General features: G+C 37.6%; 1 protein-coding gene across 1 annotated transcript in view; it reads left to right on the forward strand.

The window, feature by feature from the left end:
* The first annotated feature begins 8,480 nt into the window (after positions 1 to 8,480).
* Positions 8,481 to 23,692, forward strand: part of ALDH1A1 (aldehyde dehydrogenase 1 family member A1) — a 56,977-nt gene continuing 41,765 nt past the window's right edge. The window contains exon 1 of the mRNA XM_007106602.2: positions 8,481 to 8,593. Within this exon, the coding sequence (XP_007106664.2) occupies positions 8,528 to 8,593 (66 nt within the window). The 5' untranslated portion in view covers positions 8,481 to 8,527. The remainder of the gene's footprint in view (positions 8,594 to 23,692) is intronic.

Consider the following 23,692-nt stretch of genomic DNA (forward strand, 5'->3'; position numbering starts at 1 on the left):
TTCTCCTGTCAGCACCTCCCTCCCTTTCCTATTGGTTGAACAAAACTAGATGCCAGAGGCAAGAGAGCCATGTCATGAGGCAAAGAGATGAAATGGATCTGAAGTGGAAAACAGAATATCCAGTAATATTAACATGCACACACAAACATTTAAATAAACATCAACCAGCAATGACATGTATATGGGGAGAGATGTAAACAAGTTTAAAGTGTTCTACGTATTTAGATTGGCCAAGGAAAAGAGTAAAGGTACAAATTAATTTTAGACTTTGATCTATTATTAAAATAATAAACTCAATATACAATTCCCAAAATAATAGAGAATAAATAATTTTTAAATTAATTTAAATGAATGTACACTAAATGAAAAATTAACATAGTTTAGTTTAATTTTAAAACTAATATCTTAATTAATTTTAAATCAATTTTTTAAAAAGGTAAGAAAAGAAAAATAGAGCAAGTAAAACAAATAAAAGTATTTAGTAAGATGACAGAATTTTTAAACATAAATTTATCAATACATTATGTTACATGTCAATAAAATAAACGATCCAATTAAAATAGAAAATCTGTAAAATTGCACAAATGAATAAAACCCAACAATGGGTCGTTTAAAGAGACGTGCAATACATATAGACACAGAGATTGTAAGTAAGAAGATGGAAGAGTATATATTATGCAAATTCCAACCTAAAGAAAAGCTACTGTGGGTATAATTTATCAGACAAAGGAAACTTAAAGGCAAAAAGCATAAAGATGAACAGGGACATCTTATAGCGATAAAAAGTTCAATTCACAAGGAAGATAAAGCAATGCTAAATTTGTAAGCACATAAAAATATAGCCTTACTAATGTAAGCTGCAAAGACTTGGGGGCTGTTTATTACCAACCAATAGAAAAATTAAGAAATGCACACCAAAATAAACCATGAGTCAAGGAAGATATCACAATGGAAATTAGAAAGTATTTTTAATTGCCTGAAAATGAAAATACTATTTCCAAACTTGTAGACGCTGCTAAAGACATGCTTAGAGGGAAATTTAGAGCTTTAAATGAGGGAAGTGCATTAAAATTTACAGGTTGACTAATAAAAATAGAAAGCATTTCTTCCAAACAAAAGAAGAGGTGAAAATGGAGGAATAGAGAAATTGCAATCAGTACAAGAGAAGAGAGGTAAGAAGAAAAGGAGTATGCAGTTACCTCTACAATAGTCCTCTCTTCTTAATACTACAATTACTGATATTGAACTATGAGCCTGTCTGCCCAGAAAAAGTGTACAGTCTTTATTTTTCCTCACAGCTAAGTGTGGATATGTGACTAAACTCTGATCACTGAGCTCTAAGCTTCAAGGGAAACCTCCTCAAAATGCAGTGGACCCTAGTCCTTTGTCATTTTTCCTCCCCTTTCTGCATTCTGAATCCTGGGATATGAATGCAATGGTTGGAATTCTGGCAGCCTTCTCTTACCAGGAAGCCAAGAGTCATAGTTCAGGGATGCTGGGGCAGTAAGCTGAAAGGAACCTCTGTATCTTTCAACTCTGCCACCATGCCTTCCCTGGATGAGCAATTTACGATGTCTGTTTATGTGAAAGAGAAATCCATTTCCATTTTGAGTATTTATTTTGGATTTTCCCTGATGGGCAACCAAACCTAATCCTAACTGATATAAGGACAATCAGAAAGCACAAAGTACATCAGTCATCACAATATATAGAAATAGATAGAAATGGAATAAACGTACGTGTTAAAAGCAGAGACTCTGAGATTGGATTAAAAAATATGACAGCTATGTGCTCTTTAAAACCCAGATCTAAATGTCAGGACACTGGAAAGTTGAAAATAATAATTATTTCAATAAATAAAATTAATAGTTTTACAGGAAAAAGGCAAGGAATCACAGATGCCTGAATGTTCGTCGGTGTTGTTTTGTTATAAGCAGAGAGAGAAAATTCAAGAAAAAGGTTTGATTTTGAAAAATGATAATGAGTTCAATCAGGGGTCTTAAAATATGAACTAAGAGACTAGGTAGTTAACCTAATTGAGTGAAAATAGGCTGAACTGAATACTAGAGATAGGTTGGGTCTATGTTGCAGTGCAGTGGTCCTCAAACTTGACTTTGACTCAGAATCACCTGATGGGTTCCTTAAAGCACAGATTGCTGGGCCCTAGCTCCAAAGATTCTGATTCAGTTGTTCTGAGATGGAGCCTGAGAATTAGCATTTTTAAAATTTCCAGGTGATGTGGATGTCACTCCAACATTGAGCACCATGAGGAAATAGAGCCAGAGCTGCTTCAGAGGTTCTGACAGCTGACCACACATTAGAATTACCTGAGGAACTTTAAATGCATACCAATAGCTGGGCTCAAACCACTGTTACTGAATCGGAATCTCTTTTGTTTTGTTTTGTTTTGTTTTGTTTTGAATTCCCTAGGTGATTCCAATGCGCAGGCGGGCTAAACTCTTCTGGTCTTCTGATGGTCAAGTTAAAATCTGGGTTTTTATGTAAACGTCTCTATTTTTTTAAAATCATACTGCATGATCCACGTAAACAAATATGCAGGCTCTCAATTTGCAAACCCAGCTACCTGACTAGATGTGACATGTAGCCCAGGTACCCAACAAGCAGCTGGAATGTAAGCCAGAGCCTGGAAGATAAGTTTGGATTGTAGTTATAGATCTGGGTACATATGTGTGTGGGAACAAATCCAAGCAAGCAAATGCAAACCAAGTTTGATATTGTCTAGCTAAAATGATCATTTTAAAAAATTAAAGGCTTTCACAAACATCATTTTCTATTGCATCTTACTTTTGCAATTGGATGAATATCCATTTATACTACAACGGAAACTGGAAGGATTTCAAGATGTCAGCACCTGAGAAGTTTTTATTCCAGGTACAGATGGGAGGGAGGCTTCCCTTTATTTGAACATGAATATTTAGATTTTAACAACAAACTAGAAAAACATGCAGAGGGCATGACCAATGACAGCCGATACTATTTGGCAGCCCTGAACTCCTGCTTACTTTGCTTATTGTATTGGGTGCCCATGACTGATGTAACAAATTACCATAAACTTGGTGGTTTAACACAGCACACATTCATTCTCTTACAATTCTAGAGGTCATAGGGCTGAAATCAGTTTCACTGGTCAATATCAAAGGGGTGGGCAGAGCCAGTTCCCTCCAGAGGCTCAGGGGGAGAATCCATTTCCTTGTATTTTCCAGTTTCTAGAGCTGCATTCCTTGCATTCCTTGGCTCCTAGCCCCTTGGTTGTCAAAGCTAGCTGCTTCAGTGGTCAAACTGCCTTCTGTTTCTGTGGTCAAATCTCCTTTGCCTCCCTCTTACAAGGATACTTGTGATTACATTTAAGGCCCACCCTGATAATCCAAAATAATCTCTCATCTCAAGATCCTTAACTAAATCATATCTGCAAACTTTCTTTTGCTATATAAGGTAACATTCACAGCTTCCAGAGATATCTTTAGGAGTCATTATTCAGCCTGGGAAAATTCTATAAAATATACCCAAAGAAATCACATGATTGTTTTTATCATGCATAAATTCAAAATGCCAGAAATGACACTGAAGTCAAAATTCAGCTATTTAGCTTTCCAAATGCTGAGGCCGAGGTCAAAGGCAAATTGCAGATTTCGGCCAAATACTAAGAGTGAAGCACAATTTCTTAGCATGCCTACAGAGGGCACACGGGTTTATAACCTGCTTTCTTTTTTTTTTTTACTAATTTACAATATATCACAAAAGTTCCTCAAGTATTTGTTTACCATTTTCACTAACCCATGATTTATCTAACCATCTGGTAATTTTTTAATTTCATAAATAATATTCTTTTAAAGATACTTGTCATAATTTACACATATTTGTTTCCTTAAAAGAAATTTCTAGAATTAGAATAACCAGATCAAGGGTTAAATGTTTTTAATATTTTAATACAATTTGCCAAGTGTTATTAAGCTCTGAGAAATGCTACAGGAAAAGGGTCATTTCTCTGCACCCTTACATGTGCCAGGATTGGGATTTTAAAAAGCGCCCCTTGACTCTTAAAAATGCTAATTTGTTGCTGCGTATTTTGCACTTATAATTTAAATTTATTGGAGGATATTTGGGTGGAGAGTACTCCCTGAGAAACTTTCTTTACCTACAACCACAATTTAACTCACTTGCCAGATTAACTTGCACCTCTGAATTTCCTTTGTAAAAATATTCTGACTGTATGATTTGCTTACAGGTTCAAAATCAGGGAGAAAAGAATGTGTGGCATTAGAAGTTAAGATACTGGTCATCTGGGGTGAGGAAGAAGGGGATAGTGACAGAGAAGATGTACAAAGTGGGCTATGGGGTTCTAATATTGCTCAATTCTTTGACCCTGGTCGTGGTTATTTTGTTTTGTTCCTTTCATGACTGTTTGTTGAGATGTTATAAAAAAAAAGTTATGATTTTCGCAGTTTTCTATACATGGTGTATTTGACTTAAAAAAATGTTTAATAAAAAATAAAAGAGAAAAAAATTAGTACTGACACTCATGTCTACATACACTCAGTTTTGGGCACAATCTTGTCTGCTTAGCAATAGTCAAGTCTCTTTGCTCCAAAATCTTATCATTCACATGAACCTAGTAGTTCAACCACATGATTAAATTAAATGTTATTTACTTTGTTGATTTATTAGGAGGAAGGGGAAAGTGATTTCTATGAAAACAAAACTGAGTGTTATGCAAACACTCAATCTCGTCAAATTATTAAACACACTGGCATAATAATAATAATAATCTGTGCATAAGACAATTGTAACAAAATTTAAAATGCATAAAAATCTCGAAGTAGTCTACATTCAGATTGCCTCAAAGATGTCTTTAATGTCTTTAAAATTCTTTCTGCACTCTGAGGAAACAAAAACAATGTGAACATTATTTATGCAAGGTTATTTCAAACTCTAGCAGCAGACCCAATTCTAAGAAATGGTTTTGGCCCATGAAGTTTAGCAAAACCTATTTAAAGTGAAATAATTGTCTTATAGAGGATTTAATCTACTATTTCTTTTAGTGACCCTACTGATTAGTTAGTGTCCTCATTGTATCAGGTAAGAGGGACATCTGCCATCTTAGTAACACAGGACAAAGAGAAAGCAATGATAGGATATGTGAGGAGCAGGGGAAATCAGAGGTAAAAAAATAGCGCCACTGGAAAAGATTATCAGATGAACAGAAATTAGCCCACAAACACATATGTTCACATACTCGAATTCTCTTTCCACCTCCATTTTTAATAGCAACTTGCCAACTGAGCACATATTCTCTCATCACATACAAGATCCACTTTTTCCAAATTATTAAAACCCAAATAGGCACATAAGCCCATGTGGTGTCTGTTGAAATTGCAGTGATCAAAAGCAAAGGGACATATCCATTGTTGGATTAACCACCTGGCAGACTCACCCAGTAATGTTGAAGGTGACAATGAAGTGTTGGGGATGGCAGATGTCACTGAGCAAAAGAAGTTCAACAAATTGATCCTGGATTTTGAAATCAGAAAATGTGAAAATCAGCTATTTTTTATTTTACCATACAATTAAGTTTGTTAAATATAAATGGTTTTTATTTCAATTACTCATGTGGGTGGGAGAAGGTTAGGCTCCATTAGCTTTTCAGTGACTAAGGCTTGAATGGAGTTTTAGAGAGATTCCTTATAAAATGAGACAGCAGTTTTCAGCAATGGTTGAATACCTGGTCTGTATATTTCTTGGTATAATGACAGCTTTCACAAAGGACTGGAAGAAGTCACATTCAAAATAAAAATAAATTATGCTCCTCTCCCCATCCCCCCGCTGCCGTGCGTGTGTGTGTGGGGGGGTGAGTGTGGGGGTGAGTGTGTGTGTGTGTGTGTGTGTGTGTGTGTGTGTGTAACTTAACGTGTCCCTAAGAAAGAAAGGAAGATTAAACATCCTTCACCTATTAATCCCAAATTCAAGTTCCAGCCCCTCCTCTGCTGCATAATCCTGGCAAAATATACAAATATATATTGTATATAATAATATACACGATTGGGTCCAGTCTTGAAGTGGGGCTTCTTGGGCCCTGTGTTCTCACCAAAGCCACTTTGTAAGGGAGGAAAGTGATCTCCTAGGCCTTTTACCCATACAACCACTCCTAAGAATATACTATTCTACAAGACAAATTCCAGGGGCAGGATGATACTTACTTCAGAAATAGAGATCTCAGGCCCTGTGGTTTCTGGACAGAAGAGATCTGCCCTTCAAGTAAGATTAAGGTTGGAGAGTTCCTGATACTCTAATCGCAATGCTTTACTCATAGAAGATACTTGGTAAATATTTGTTAAAATTTAATGTGCAGGTGTGGTAACCTGTTTCCAAAGCTGTTCCTTTTACCTACATTCAGTAATATCTGGCATAAAGGGACCTGTTCTTATGTAATTATTCAATAGAATATGATTAAGGATGAGCATAAAATATTGAGATGACACACCAGATGTGTTATGAAGCTTTGAGCTTTCACCGCCTGGACAAGTGTTTGACTCCACAAACACCTGCAAAGCTGAGAGAAGAAGAAAGTAGCAAAACACAGCTGTCTGGGCCTGGCCAGAACACCACTCTGCAAGTTATGTAACAGCTATTGAGTAATTGTGCATTTAATTCGAAACACATTTTTAAGAGAGAAAACAATTAAATTTTCCAAAAAGAATGAAATTGAGAGTGAGAGAAAGAAAGGGAGAGAGAGACAAAAATGATGAAATAGCACAGAAGTTTCTATCTGGTCTTCAAGAGTGAAGCACAGGGAAGGCAAGGACCTTGGGGATGGTTCTCTTAGGATCTAGGGGCCTGCCTATGAGTCAAATCTGGCCTGCCTCCTGTTTTTGTAAATAAAATTGTATTGCAAAACACCCTACACCCCTTAATGTATTGATTGCCTGTAGTTTGTTTCATGCAGGGTTGAGTAAGTTACAACAGAAACTATCTGGCCTAGAAAGTGGAAAATACTATCTCTTTACAGAAAAAGCTTGCTGACCCCCATATTAGGTGAATAAAAGGCTAAGCTTGAGTGCCTGTGAGGAGTGACTACTCACTTAAGAGAACCAAAACAGCCGATTCTCAAGCCCATCTGGGAATTCTCTTATGGAGAGGAGGGCAAGGAGAATAAATTGGAATAAGAGCCAGGGTTTCAGTGTCCGACTGGCCTGAAATGAAATTCAGGATTGTGTTCATAGGCAAGCTACTTACTCTATGTCTGTAAAATGGGAAACCCAGTGAGGAAGGAAAGAGAAAGTAAGGCTTCTGCACCTGATTTGGAGTAACTACTCAATAAGCCTTAGTTTCCCTACCTAAATCTCATATTTGGGGGAGCTGGCATTTTTCACTGGAAAAAATAATTGTTGTTCTTAATTCTTAGTAACCAGTTAAGAGCATCCAAAGTTTTCCATCTTGTTCTGACTGTAGCTTTTGCTAGAGTTTCAATAAAATAAACTATTGTACTTAAAATGGGAGTAGTACAGCTAAAAATTGTCCTTTTTGAATGTTCCCAACTTGAAACATTAATTTCATTTTAAGCACTTGTATTACTTGGGAGTCCTGTTTAAATTCACTCTTGGTACAATTGCCTGCATCCATGATTGATAAATACCAGCCAACTTCCAAAACCAGAGGTTACTTTCATTTTAAATGAGTTTTAGCAGACGATATTGCCATATTGCTATTGTGGTGACTGTGTGACAGCACAGTCCGAGTTCTCTAAAAAAATCCTGCTAACTTTTCTGTTCCCACATATAAAAGATAATTTAGATAAAGGTAATTTAAATAAAGATAAAGATAATTTAAATAAAGATAATTTAGAGCTCCTGAAATCCTAGTAGTTCTACTTACCAAGCACTGAAAATACATTTGATTGGTATGATTTTTTAATAAGCTGACTTGGGGTAGGGTCTCTATAGAGGGCCTTTCTTCCACAAACAGCACCCTGCTTTTCTGGGACATGGACTGATTCTCTGACTGCACTGTCCTAAAGACACCTGGCCAGGGTCCTCGACTCACCAGCCTCTGCTGAGAACAAGTGCCCTTTGAGATTATTTTTCAGTCCTCGAATTCTCTGATTCCAAGTCTGTCAGAGAACAGAAAGTTTCACAGCAGCATAAAAAGCATGAAAAGCCAAAAAAATAATAACTGGCCTTAGTGGCCAGAGCAGCTGTGCTTCGTACCCTTATCACAGGTTTCGGCTTTGTAAATTAATTCGTCTGCAAATAGTGCCCTCTCTCCAGATGCAGCTTCAATGCTGTAGCACTGGTTTCTTAAGGATTTAAGTTTAAAGTCAAGGGCTTCCTGCCCTAGGTGTTACAAATAAGTAGTGTCGTTTTCTTTTTGCTCCCAGTTTGTTCATCCAATCATATCCCAGTATGCAAATAAACCTTAGCCCATGCAGATAAAAAGGAACAAATAAAGCCAAGTGCTCTATCAGAACCAAATCGCTGAGCCTGTCACCTGTGTTCCAGGAGCTGAACCAGAAATGTCGTCCTCAGCCATGCCAGATGTACCTGTCCCACTCACCAATTTGAAGTTTCAATATACTAAGGTTAGTACAACTTCTATTTGCTGCTTTGCCTCAGTTTTATAAAAACTACGTTTATTTAAAGCATAAAAGGTCAATTTAAGTAAACTTGTGTAAAGAGCCCTTTGCAAATATAAAAATAAAAGGCTTGCAAAATGCCGGTCTGGGTTTAGTGTCTTGATCAAATAATGAATTCTAAATTGTATCAGGCAACTTTTCATAAATTTATTTCTTAAAATATTTCTGAGTGAAAGGAATTCTCTTCGTTGTAAAAGGTTCTCGTGGCAGGATTCAGGGGACTTTACTAAGCAGTTCTATTAACTTTCAGCAGAGCCTAGTATGTGTGATAAGAGAGGCAAATACTTACTAGAGAAACTTACTGGAAACAGACAAACAAATGGGAATTTTTTTAAAAAAGGAAAAAAAAGAGAGAGAGAAACAGAGCATAGTGAAGTAACATGATTTTTATATATGTCAAATGAGTGTCAAAATTGAAAGACCTCAGTCTGATAGTTGGATGAAGAAAACTCCAGTTACAAAAAAATTCATGGGACTTGCATTATTTAGCATATTTGGGGAAAGAAAGCATTCTTATTTATTTCTTCAGCCAAATTCGCGGCCATTGGAGCCAGTGTGTAATTGTTAGCTGATAAATATTTACAGAAACAAGAGCAGGAGCCAGACCCAGATTTAAAAATCCACAGCTAGGGAGAAGGAGGAAATGGATCCTATTTGAGTCGATCAAGAGTATCTCTGAACTTTGCCTGTTTCACACTGCTACATTCCTGCTTTCTAGTCAGAGCCTAGAACTGCCAGAAAAACAAATAAAACAAACAAAACCAATCTAACCAAAATCATTTAAAAAGTGAGCTTTGTGGTGTGATGCAGAAAGGAAGGTAAGAAAGGAACTATTCCCACTCAGGGAGGGCCATTTTCCTGTCTGAATTAACCAATGAAAAACCAAGAGCATTATACGTTAATGATAAAGTCCTGCTATTATTAAATTGTTTCCTTACTTGAGACCACGGATGCTTTTGAAATCCTAAAGTCTGTTACATTTTCATTTTCATAAGCACAACAAATGAGGAAGTTGTTCAGCTGACTGCCTATTTTCCATAGGAAAGTGTCTGTAGAGATCAGATTGTGCCTTTAACATGGTTGACCAACAGCTACAAAGTGTATTAAAGTATTATTTTCACAAGGTGTTATTAAAAGGGAAAATATTTTTTGTCGGTTTGATTTTATTCCAAATGGGAATATGAAAAATGCGATGAGACTATACCCTCCAAAAATTTTGCACTTGGCAAAGTTATGCCCAAAAGATAACAAGACTCCAGTTTTGCCAACTTTCTTAACTCTGTCATTCACAAGAAATTTCGATCCAAAGTAAGTACATTTAAAAATGCATTCATTTCATAAAGATCAAAACCATTGGCAATGATTGAATTATACCCTTACTGTTATAGCAGTCTTTTTTTTTTTTTTTCTATACTACCTGGGAAGATATTTTGGTGGTCTGCCTGTCACTTTTTTTGAAAATTTGGTTTGCAGAAGTTTGCAGTCTTCCTTATATGTGAATCTCCAGGGACATCTAGTATGAAATATTCTTTCCACTGAATTAAGCTTCATTTAGTAGTTATTAATTAAACATATGAGAAACAGTAGTAGACAAATGAGATGGTCCTTAAAATCTAACATACAAACACAGATCTAGTGATTCTTTAACACATAGAGATGATTTTAAGATTAAAGTCTCCTGTTCACTTAAAAGTCATTACACAAGAACACCCTCTAGGGAAACTGACTGACCTTCCTGTTCAAAAGGAGGCAAGATTCCAAGAGCAGGAATTTACTCTGCATATAAGAACTTTTCTGGGTAAAAGTGCCCAGTGCAAGTCAGGGAATTTTGATTGCTCACACATCTTCTCTACAAATCTGTTCTGCTCAGATACCATTTTATTGTCTGATTTATTGGTTACAGCATTTTCACACTTGGGAGGACACCAGTTATGTATGTAATTAAATCTAAATGGGTGAGCTTTTTCAAATGCCTTTGCATTTTCTTTTTACTGTGCCTCACTGAAGAATTGTATTGGATTTGCACTTGCAAGAGGAGTTGGAAAATGATGGTTATTAACTAAGTTTCCTGGTTGCAAACCAAATAAGCAAGGATTTTATAGTGTCTGAGAAATTACCTTCTATAGCTAGCCATTAAACTCTTATTATTTTTCTCCCACTGTTTTAGTGGCCGTCTTTATTATCGCTAGAATATATTGGTCGTTAGGGCAAGGCGGAGCGAAGAGACAAGCAAAATTGAGTAACCAAAAACTATTACAACTATGGTAGAAGAACTACACGCCCTCTCAAGCTTGAGACTGCCTCTCATCCTAACAAAAGACATCGTTGTCTCTTATGACTTATTTTCTACTACAGTCGGTTTAATTTTTTAAGGTGCATAAAACAGAGATCAGAGTTTAAGAAATACTTTCTAAAATGATACCAAAGTTTTTAGAACTTAAAACCGCAATAACATCATTATAAATGCACACAAACTCAGATTTCATCTCTATTCTCATTTTCCCCCTTTCCAATTCTAAACAAACCCTACATCTGCCAACTCATCTCTTTTACTGAGCTTTTAAATGATGAGGTTCTTCAGAAATTATGTGATCTTTGGGCAAACTACATTACCTCTCTCTGCCTTGGTTTCCTTACATGGAAAATAGGAATTCCTAAGGTGGAAGAAAGCATTAAATGAGTTTAATGCATTTAAGGCACTTGAAATAGTGCTTGGCACATGGGAAGTGATCGATTAACATTAGCTATCCTAGTCCTATTTATTTTTCTGAATCCCTTCCAATTTTCCAGAGCCTTCTTTTACTCAGCCTTTCCTAGACCTGTTTCCCACGAGTGTCCCTCTCATCTCATTCTCTTTTCCAAGGCTTTCAGTCACTCCTTGCACAGTCATGCCCCACCCGACAGGACTGTCTCTTATGACTTATTTTCTACTACAGTCGGTTTAATTTTTTAAGGTGCATAAAACAGAGATCAGAGTTTAAGAAATACTTTCTAAAATGATACCAAAGTTTTTAGAACTTAAAACCGCAATAACATCATTATAAATGCACACAAACTCAGATTTCATCTCTATTCTCATTTTCCCCCTTTCCAATTCTAAACAAACCCTACATCTGCCAACTCATCTCTTTTACTGAGCTTTTAAATGATGAGGTTCTTCAGAAATTATGTGATCTTTGGGCAAACTACATTACCTCTCTCTGCCTTGGTTTCCTTACATGGAAAATAGGAATTCCTAAGGTGGAAGAAAGCATTAAATGAGTTTAATGCATTTAAGGCACTTGAAATAGTGCTTGGCACATGGGAAGTGATCGATTAACATTAGCTATCCTAGTCCTATTTATTTTTCTGAATCCCTTCCAATTTTCCAGAGCCTTCTTTTACTCAGCCTTTCCTAGACCTGTTTCCCACGAGTGTCCCTCTCATCTCATTCTCTTTTCCAAGGCTTTCAGTCACTCCTTCTTGCACAGTCATGCCCCACCTGACAGGACCGCATTGGACCGAAGTTCCAGGGGTTGATCTGGGATTTCAGGGATCAAGAACTTTCTCTTACAGGATTTGGTAAATTTGTTTTCCATTCTCCCTTCATAACACTGTTTTCTACCTTAAAAGACAAATAGAAAATTCAAGAAGAAAGCTTTCTCAGACAGGATTCAAACCCCAAAATATTTAACTTGACTCTTAAATGTAACTCATTGAATAATGATTTATTCATGCTAGAAAAGATCTTCATCAGCTAATTACATTTCACACACACACACCCCCACACCCCCACACACAGGAAATATCATTGTTAAGTTTCATTGTGTTTACTCTGTGCCAATGACTGCTACTCAAGTCCTTTACAATGATTTTATTTACTCCTTTCAATAACCCTATGAGGACGTTACTATTCCTGTTTTGTAGATGAGGACACTGAAGAACAGAGTGGCTAAGTAACTTGGCTTAAGTTACACAGCTAGTGAATGACAAAGCTAGACTTGGAATGCTGGCAGTCTCAGCCCTCAGCCAACAAGTGACGTGTCTAAGACCAACATCACTACTTTGGGACATGGCGTTGCTGACATCCTATTCTATCTTTATTCTGTCTTTCATTTGTCCATTCCTGGTTACTGGAGGGGACATGCCCATGAGGCTTTCCAGCTGTCGCTCCGCTGTTCCCAGGCCAACAGGAGGAAGTTTGCCACCAACTTAGAGAAAGAGGAGAACAATAAGAAAGGTTGGAAATAAACAGACTCTCTGCTTTGATTGAAAAGGCGGCCTTTGGGCTGGGAGAGACCATGATGCAGAGGACTTTGACATAGGTGTGCAATTTCTACGTGAACTGCATTTCTTCAACCCGTAGGGAATAATAAATTTTGGTTAGAGGAGGAGATATTTTCCGAGATTTCTGGTATTCTTGTTTAACCCATGTGGGTTAAAGTATATTTTTGCTAAAGAAGAGTTATGAATCATTGAATACTATGTGCTAGGCACAATTTTAAGTGTTTTTTTTCCCCTACTATTATCTCCTTTTAAATTCTTACAACAAACAAATTCAGGCCACATGCAGTTCCAAATACTCCACTCTCTTCACTCATGTCTCCCTTTTTCCCTTCCTCTCTCTCATTTTACCTCCCTTTATTTAACAAATCATTGAATGACTGTTCTGTGCTAGGTCTTATGATATAAGAAAGCTAGTATGATTCTTGCCTCATGGAGCTTATATTCCTGCAGGGTGTGGGGTGGGAAGGAAGGAAGCAAGTAAGTAAATACTTTAATCACAAATTGTGGTAAATGCTAAAAAGAAGAAAACAAAGCTGAGACAATATGAGGGGAAGAGCTTACTTTGGATGAGGTATCAGGGAAGGCCTCTTTAAGAAGGGGACAATTAAGGGGCACCTGAGGGATGCAGAGCATAAGGTGGCCATGGAAAGTGGGGAAACAAAGATCCAGAGGTAATAACACGTGCAGGGACGTCTGCAGACAAGAGTTTGGTATATTCAAAGAACAATCAAAAGGCAAACATAGCCGGAATAAAGTGAGGAAGAGAGAGCATGGATGAGATAAGACTTGAGATGGAGGCTCCAGCCAGACTGCCTGATGGATTTCATTTGAGGGAAACCACTGAGGGGTGCTCAAAACAGGACAGGACTTATGTTGAAGACAAAGACGATTGTGCCATGGCACTGCTTTCATTTAGGAAATCTTTTTAAGTCCCCTCTGACTGAAGCAATATTTTGTTTGCTTTTGGCTGGGAAGCAGTTGAACAAATAGCTGGATGGCTGCAAGGTGCAGTGGCTTAACAAGATAAACCCGGCTTCAATTTCTAGCTCTTCTACTTATTTAATGATATGACCTTGGCCAAGCTTCTAATCTCCTTGAGTTTCAGTTCCCTTGTCTGTAAATTGGGAATAATAATGACTACCTTGGAAAGTGGCTGTGAGAATTAAGTGAGGTAATTTGTGGAAAGTGCCCAGCACTTATTAGCTCCTTGGTCCAGGCTCTCTTTAACCCTCTCCTTCCCAAGATGACTCCTAGAATTCTAAAAATTTTCAGTTGCCAATGTAAGTGGAACAAAGACTTGTACTGCTTGTCAAAGTTCAAAACTACTTTCATCTGCTGGTCTCATTTGACGTTCATAATTAACCACCGGGAAGAAGCTAGGGAAGATGTTACTTGTGACCCATTTTAGAGCTGAGGGACCTAAGCTCAGCTTAAGTGACTTGCCCAAGGTCACACAGTTTTTAAGAGGCAAACACAGAATGAACTGGATTCTGAATCTTATTTCAGATCTGATTCTTTTCCACATGATTTCATATTTTTCCTAAATACCAAAAACAGTAGTATTTGAATCTCACTGGATCGTCTCTAACAAATGCTTTTGCACCTGTTATTTAATTTGTATCATTCATTCCTTAATCCGATAGAGAGAATGGAAATTTGGATGATAAAAGAAGAGAGATGATTTGGACACTAGATCCCTAAACACGTGGACTAATAGAAAGAAGATACTCTAGATAGAGCAGTATATCTCAAATTTGATTGTGTAAGTGCCTCACTTAGAGACCATGTTGAAATGCAGATTCTGATGCTGTAGGTATGAGGTGAAGTATGGAATTCTGCATCTCTAACAGACTTAAAGGTTTTGCTGATGCTACTCAAAGCATGGTCCATTGACCAACAGCAACTGTCTAAAAGTTTTGGGTCAGCCTTTTAACTTACCTACAGTGATCACCATCTAATTACTTCGGGACTTGACTTCCTATTTCTCCCAGAAACTCACTCACACCCAGCCAGGTCACAGCACTTACTTTCTCTTTCAGTGCCTGAGTCCAGCAAGAACTATATCATGGCCACAAACCAGTGATGAAACCAACTATTGATTTTGATCCTGGGTGATAAACATTCTCTAAGAATGCAATATTTTAGCTCATCTCTGAAGACAGTGTCTTGGCAAATTGTTTTGTTCTCTGGCATCTGCCTGGCTTCAGGAAAACCTAATCAACAAAATCCTAAAGTAAATAGCACATACCCTAAAAGAGGGTGTTATTCCCATTTCATGAGGACTCTCAGGACTACAAGTGTTCACATGATTTCTTTAAACTGGACTTCACCTAATGGATTTGTCATTAACTACTTGTCAGACTAAGGGGGCAGGGTGAGAAAAACTCTTGAAGAGGATGAGAAACAATTCATTTGAAGAGCAACCCAAAGTTAGATTAGCGCCTCTGAAATGGCATGGGTAATCTATGGGATGATATAATCCAGATCAGCCAAAAAGAACCCTCATGGGAATACAGGCGTTGATAAAATGGCCATAAGCCTGTCTCAGAGTAGCAATTAGATGGCTTGGGGGGGTGGGTGGTGGTGGTGGTTTGTGTTTTCATAATGCTATTATAATTGTGGTCAAACCCATTACACATTTACCAGATTTAAGTGGCAACATAGAGCTATGTTCAAAAGAACAGGAGCAATAATTGCTTCATAATTAAACATTTAATTAAGAGCCACTGCTAATCTACAAATCAGAAAAGTAAATATTTGTGTAAACTGGATTTCATCACACTGATTTATTTGGAGTATACACACGTGCATATGTATGTGTGTGTCTGTCTGTCAAAAGTTCCCACAAGAGCTTCCCTGGTGGCGCAGTGGTTGAGTCCGCCTGCCGATGCAGGGGACACGGGTTCGTGCCCCGGTCCGGGAAGATCCCACATGCCGCGGAGCGGCGGGGCCCGTAAGCCACGGCCGCTGAGCCTGCGCATCCGGAGCCTGCACTCCGCAACGGGAGAAGCCACAACAGTGAGAGGCCCACGTACCACAAAAAAAAAAAAAAAAAAAAAAAAAAAAGTTCCCACAAACACTAGCGTTGCTTGCAAGGTATGTAGAGTGTTGCTAATATTTGATTTCTGATGTTATAATATCTCTACCTGATGCCTTATTGTAATGTTGGAATTATTAATGTATATTTCTTGGCTGGGGGTCTGCAAAAACGGCACAGTTCTTAAAATTTTGCCTGAACAGCTACCTCCCTCACCCAGATCCCATTAACTATTTCCACTGCTCTCCCAATACTTTTTCAGAAGTCAAAGGAATGCAAATATCAAACAACTGAATTATGCTCTCGATTTGGCACTTTCTTTAGAAGGAAGAAGGCTTATATGCGAGCAATTATCTTATTGGGTCTTGATAATTGTTAAATATTAAATACATACAGAACTTTCTAGTGCTTCTGCATCTTACCTCTTTGATATAGGGTATATATGATGTATGGAAATTATCGACGAGGGTTTTTGTCATTTATGGGACAAAATGAAGTTGTGGCTCAAAGCAGAAATGCTTTAGCATCTTTTCTTTTCCCCTAATTGAATTGAAAAGGCTGAAAGGTTTTTCAAAGAACAAGAAAGAATATACACTCATGTTACTGAACTCAGACTATAATGTAAAACAGAAATGAAAGGAAAATTTTATTTCTCCTACTTTTCTTTTGGTCACCCCCTCATTCTGTTTTCATTCTTTTGACTGCAGTTAAGTATTTTCTTCCCATCTGTTATTTCCTCCTTAATTTCCTTTTAGACTTTTTTACTTTGAGTCTCAACATTTTGCTTTGCAGCCTCAGGTTTGGGTTAAAAGTAGTTGCCAGAGATCTAGCTTTGGTTCTTTTAAATGTTTAACACCTGACTTTTGTTCAGTCTCTCTCTCTTATTATTGAACCCCCATCTTGTTCTTTCTCCCTGCCCCCACTCCCCACCCTCAGGGTCTCTGGTGCTTTTTAGGTTCCTAATACTGAGAAAAGTTTACACATTTACAGCATCCATCACTTCCTATACGTTTACAACAGTACCCATCACTTCACATGCCTGAGACCCAGGCTCTCAGGTTTGGAATTTCACACAGGTGACATAAAATGGAGAATCTCATCAAACTTCCTCACTCTTGGCATGACTTAAAAGAAATTCTTTGTACGTTGAAAATGTGAAATCTGTTAAAATCTCTCTGCCACCAAGAAAGCATTGGCTTCTCTTACGGCATCTGGAGCTGCTGGCCAGGTTGCAGTCCTACAGAGATAATGTGAATTTAGGGCTCCCCGAGGGACTTTTGGAGGGGGCCAACAGGTTCCAAAAATCTCATATCAGCAGATAAGGCTAATAGGTTTTATTTGCCTATTAGTCAAACCTAACTTGATCTAAGCCAGACATATTTTGAAGAAAGTGCTTATTTATTTAGAATTGTAGCTTTATACTAAACACACTAAGATATAATAACTTTTCCTCAGGAAAGCCTTTTTTTCCTTCAAAATTATGATTTTTTGTTGGACACTAAACTGCATTCAGGAAACAGCCACTTTTTTTTTTATCAAAGGTTATGTAATGCATCTCTTACAATCTGACATATCTAAAATTTAGAGTAAAAATCAATTTTCAAGTTGCTTCAACATGTCCATTGATTGTTTCCCCAAATAAGAACCACTTGAAGTTTAAGAGTATGAATAGGCATCTATAATTTCCCATCAATATTGTGAACTGTAAGTTGAGTCTACTGCACATATATATTATTCAAAAGTATCCTGAGTCCAAAATTCATAATTAGAATATAGTTAACATAATGGTTAAACAGGATCCAATAATTTTTTTTTTTTACTTTTATAGCGTGATCCTTTTCCCCCTAAACTTGCTCAAGGCAAATAGCAAATGGAAAATGAGGTTGTAACCATGATAGATCATTTCAACAGGCCTAAAATAGGTTTCATAATCATTATAATAAACATTCATTAACCTATAATCTCCATATAACCATTTTATATAACTACAGGAAGAATGGTAATTCAAAAACATTCAGTCACACAGTTGGCTGGAAGGCAAATATAAACCCAATAAAATTAAAACAGAAAAAAGATGATTAACATAGTCCCTATCAATAACTTCTCCACAGCTCAGGGGAAGAAAAAGATGGTACGATGCTTGACTCTCATTTCATTATCTGTGCTGAGTTTTGTTTTTACGCTGCAAGGCCGCTGTTTGGGGGAGAATGTGTATCATTCATAACTTGCAGAATATACTGCTATGTCATCCTCCTCTAGAGCCTTAAGACGTCATGCCTGGAATGTTAAAATGGTCTCCGGGCAAATCCCCTGGACTCTTTGTGCTCCTCAAATCCATTTTGGGTATATTAAAGTCAATACTCCTAAAGCATACATTTGATCCTGTCACTCCCTTATGACATCCAGAATAGAGTCACTCAGGTATCGAGATCCAGCACAAACTGGCTTCATTTTCACTGCTGGAACTTACCTAAGACTTGTTTGCACTGGAACTCTCTGCTTGGGGCTGATCTCTCTACTGTGTTCCAAACACCCCAAGAGGGTTCCCTTGTTCTGCTCCTTGTTTCCCTTTTTTTCTACCAATCCTATCTTCCAGATTGCATTCTTCCAGCCCATGTGCCTCTCTTCCATGAGTTTCACTCTGCAATTTACTGACGAAAGCACTGCTTTGATCATTGTACTCTACAATCTTTAATTCTTTACTGGCTGATCTTGATATAAATATACTCTCCTCTTAGATCATAAACCACTTGGAAGCAGGGGCCATAGCTCACTCATCTTCCATGTTTCCATATGACCTTACAGAGTATTTCTCAGCTATCTACACATTATTTGACAAACACTTTTCTGATAAAAGAAAAGTGACCATTTGGGATTATGTGAGTATAAGCACAAATTCAAACAAAAATTAAGTTCACTGTGTTTTCCTTTATTAAAGGTTAAAACTGAATAATGCAGAGTAGTTGCTGGTAATTTGGGATCATCTACAACTGATCTCTTCAGTTGCCTGGAGGCTGACAGATAAATTTGTGTTCTTACTTTAATGCTCATTTACAAAATATTCACTGACTTTAATCGGAAAGGGGAGTTTTATGTACAGTTTAAATGCAAGAGCCTGATAATAAAAATAGATGGTACATACATATTGTAATGGTTCTTTCACCAAAACAGATTGTATGAAGGGATTAAAATAAGTTATAATATATTGAGAGCGTATTATTGAAAAGTTGAAACCACAAATTATCAGGGTGAGAGGACTTAGGTGGGAGCTGGAAAGCTTCACCACAGGCCTATCAAAATATAATACATTCTGTCTCTTCTTTTTATGAGAGTTTTGGTGAAATTATACTGTGGAAGAGTGGAATTCTGGGCCTATCTCTGACAGGGTGAGACTTTGTGCTCTCTTAGTTTAGAGTTATAAAGTTGGAGGAGGGGATGCTACCTTTAGGGCAGAGAAGAGGCAGAATTAGACATCTGTGAGTGAATCTGAATCAAGTTTTGCAAGGCTGGCTCAAGAATCTAGAGCAAGTACCACGATGTCTTTAGTTTTCTGTTTATAATTTGATGAGCTGATATGTAGATAGCTAGCTTTAATTCAAAACAGAACATAATAAGTAATTTAATAGTAGGATATTAAAATGCTATGTTAGGAAAGAGAAAAAAAGAGGTTAAATCCAATTGGACAGACTAGTGAAATCTTCATGAGGAAATGACATTTTAAAAGAGTCTGAAGTATGAGGAGAAGAAAATAGTGAAACTCCAGTCTGAGGCACAGAATGAATCAAGGTATGGAGGAGAAAAAATGCATGGTATTTGAGACAGTAGAATGAGGCTGAAATAAAGGGTAAATTGAGGAAAGAGTGGGATAAAAGGTTAGAAAAGGACATTGGGGCCAAACCATAAGACACCTCAAATGCCATGCTCAGTAGTTTGAGAATGGAGAACCATCTAACTGTTCTGAGGAGGGGACACAATTTGAACTGGCCTGGCTTAGGAAGGTTATGTTAACAGGGTAAAAATTAAATTTCATTTAGGCAGAGGTGGGGGGCAGGGAGAACAGGGAAAAGCTTTTTTATGATAGTGTAAAACATAGCGATACAAAAGGATGAGTAGGGATTTTGTGTGCCATTAACAGAAGAGGGAAAGTGTGTGTGCATGTAAAAGAGAGAGAGAATGCAAGAGCAAGTTTTAGAACTTTAGTTGGAGGTGAGAGCAGCATAAAGCTAGAGATGACAGTGAGCTGAACTTGGGACACTTAGACTGAGCTGCTTCCCAGCGATCCCGTGCGGGGACGAATAAGAGGTAAAGGCTAAAGACGCATGAAAGAGAATACTCTTTAAGAGTAATTACAGGATTCCATAAAATGTGTTTTTGATAGCTAGAATGCTGATTCACTCCAAGAGACGTTGAGCAAGTCAGTAGTTTTAATCTGAATTTATCTTTCTTCAAGTTGAACTAAGATGCCAATATTTTTTTGTTTTTTTTGGCAGCTAATAGGAGCTTTATGCTCTTCGTCTGTATTCCATTACCCTATCAGAGAAACAAGGATTTTCTTGATACCTCTATCTTTCTCAAACCTCCATATATGTGTCTTTGGACGTCTAGTCTCTTTATCTGAACTGCTTTGCACCCCTCCCCCTTTATTTATTCACGCTCACATCTTTTTCCTGTCAGTTCCAGGCTAGCACCACAATTCTTGTGAACGCCTCCAAATACATAGGTTATATTGCCAGGAACAGGCAAAGAAGGAAACTTATCCTTCCCCTTGTCTTTTAGCAAATCAAAATATCAGAGTGTACTCATGTGCAGAATATTATAGATCTTACTTACCCATATGTAGCTACTGGATTCTAGGTTCTTTGATTCAATTTTAAGTTATTTATTTAGGAGTTACTTACTGACGTTAAGGTCACTTGAGGACTGGGATTGTGTTGCACACCTTGGACACTTTGGCTGGGAATTTTTTACTCTGAGGATAAACCAGAAAAACAGACAAACATAACTTTATTCATCACATAAGTAGTACTTCTTAATTTGGCCTCATCAAATGTTTTTATTCTATGAAAAGATGAATATCAAAGCTCTATTAATTTCCATAATGAAATGCAAATTCAGGGCTGCAAAAGTTGAAACTCAGACTTTTTAAATGATGACATACTAACACTTCTTAATATTCTTATTTTTTTATTGTGTACAAAAAACAAAATTCCATTATTTTCTAGATCCTTCTGTTTCTTCAGATGCGGGTCTCTTTCGCATAGATAGCACTAAGAAATCTAGTACCTGATTTCAATTGAGGACAAATAATTTATTAGATAATCTGTTAAAAAGGAGAATGAAACCCTTATGCCTTTAAAAAGTCAATGAAAAAATGTCACTAGCCATTTTTTTTCTAAGCAATCTTCTTTTAAAATCCTCCCTCAGGCTACTTCCAAGACAGTAAAATAAAGGATCAGAAAATAGTCACTTATGATACCAAATCACCAGTAGCCCAAAATGAGCATGTTCAGAATCTGAAGTAGAAAATAGACAGTGATTCATAAAGATCAAGCCCACTCAAGCCTTTGCTCTTACCTCAAATTTATGGCTATTTCAGATAACAGCATCTTTTTCTAGATTGTCTTCTCCAGTCTGTATTTTCTATTCTTTAAATGACCTCATATCTTAGTGAAATTTTAAAGTATTACCTTATTTTAGTGTGTGTATGTGTGCATGCGTGTGTGTGTATCTGTGAATGTGTGTGTAAAATGTCCTAAATAGCTAAAATATTCTTGGAGGGGGCAGGTAGGTGAGGGAGGTGAAGTTGTAACATTGGCTTCACCTATGCATTCTGTAGTGCTTTAGTTTAAGTTTATAAAGAGTTTCCGAAGTTTGCTGCATAGTTAAATGCCTTTTTTAAAAATAGATCTTTATTGGAGTATAACTGCTTCATAATACCATGTTAGTTTCTTTTTTTTTGCGGTACGCGGGCCTCTCACTGTTGTGGCCTCTCCCTTTGCGGAGCACAGGCTCCGGACGCGGAGGCTCAGCGGCCATGGCTCACGGGCCCAGCCGCTCCGCGGCATGTGGGATCCTCCCAGACCAGGGCGCGAACCCGGTTCCCCTGCATTGGCAGGCGGACGCGCAACCACTGCGCCACCAGGGAAGCCCACCATGTTAGTTTCTATTGCACAAAAAAGCGAATCAGCCATATGCATACACGTCCCCATATCCCCTCCCTCTTGAGCTTCCCTCTCATCCTCCCTATGCCACCCCTTTAGGTCATCGCAAAGCACAGAGCTGATCTCCCTGTGCTATGCTTCTGCTTCCCACCAGCCAACTATTTTACATTTGGTAGAGTATATATGTCGATGCTACTCTCACTTCACCCCAGCTTCACCCTCCCACCCCATGTCCTCAAGTCCATTCTCTATGCCTACCTCTTTATTCCTGCCCTGCAACTAAGTTCATCAGTGCCATTTTTTTTTTTTTTTTTTTAGATTCCATGTACATGTGTTAGCACATGGTATTTGTTTTTTTCTTTCTGACTTACTTCACTCTGCATGACAGACTACATGTGTTAGCACATGGTATTTGTTTTTTTCTTTCTGACTTACTTCACTCTGCATGAGAGACTCTAGGTCCATCCACCTCACTACAAATAACTCAATTTTGTTTCTTGTTATGGCTAAGTACTATTCCATTGTATATATGTGCCACATCTTCTTTATCCATTCATCTGTCGATGGACACTTAGGTTGCTTCCATGTCCTGGCTATTGTAAAGAGTGCTGCAATGAACATTGTGGTGCATGTCTCTTTTTGAATTATGGTTTTCTCAGGGTATATGACCAGTGGTGGGGTGCTGGGTCATATGGTAGTTCTATTTTTAGTTTTTTTTTCAGGAACCTCCATACTCTTCTCCATAGTGGTTGTATCAATTTACATTCCCACCAAGAGTGTAGGAGGGTTCCCTTTTCACCACACCCTTTCCAGCATTTATTGTTTCTAGGTTTTTTGATAATGGCCATTCTGACTGGCATGAGGTGATACTTCATTGTAGTTTTGATTTGCATGTCTCTAATAATTAGTGATGTTGAGCATTTTTTCATGTGCCTCTTGGCCATCTGTATCTTCCTTGGTCAAATGTCTGTTTAGGTCTTTCACGCATTTTTGGATTGGGTTGTTTGTCTTTTTGATATTGAGCTCCATGAGCTGTTTGTGTATATTGGAGATTAATCCTTTGTCTGTTGATTCCTTTGCAAATATTTTCTCCCATTCTGAGGGTTGTCTTTTTGTCTTGTTTATGGTTTCATTTGCTGTGCAAAGGCTTTTAAGTCCCATTGGTTTATTTATTTATTTTTTTATTTCTGTCACTCTAGGAGGTGGGTCAAAAAGGATCTTGCTGTGGTTTATATCATAGAGTGTTCTTCCTATGTTTTCCTGTAAGAGTTTTAGAGTGTCCAGTCATATATGTCGAGGCTACTCTCACTTCGCCCCAGCTTCCCCCTCCCACACTGTGTCCTCAAGTCCATTCTCTAAGTCTACCTCTTTATTCCTGCCCTGCAACTAAGTTCATCAGTACCATTTTTTTTTTTTTTTTTTAGATTCCATGTATATGTGTTAGCACATGGTATTTGTTTTTTTCTTTCTGACTTACTTCACTCTGCATGAGAGACTCTAGGTCCATCCACCTCACTACAAATAACTCAAATTTGTTTCTTTTTATGGCTGAGTAATATTCCATTGTATATATGTGCCACA

Source organism: Physeter macrocephalus, chromosome 9, assembly GCF_002837175.3.
Source record: "Physeter macrocephalus isolate SW-GA chromosome 9, ASM283717v5, whole genome shotgun sequence".
Classification (NCBI taxonomy): Eukaryota; Metazoa; Chordata; class Mammalia; order Artiodactyla; family Physeteridae; genus Physeter; species Physeter macrocephalus.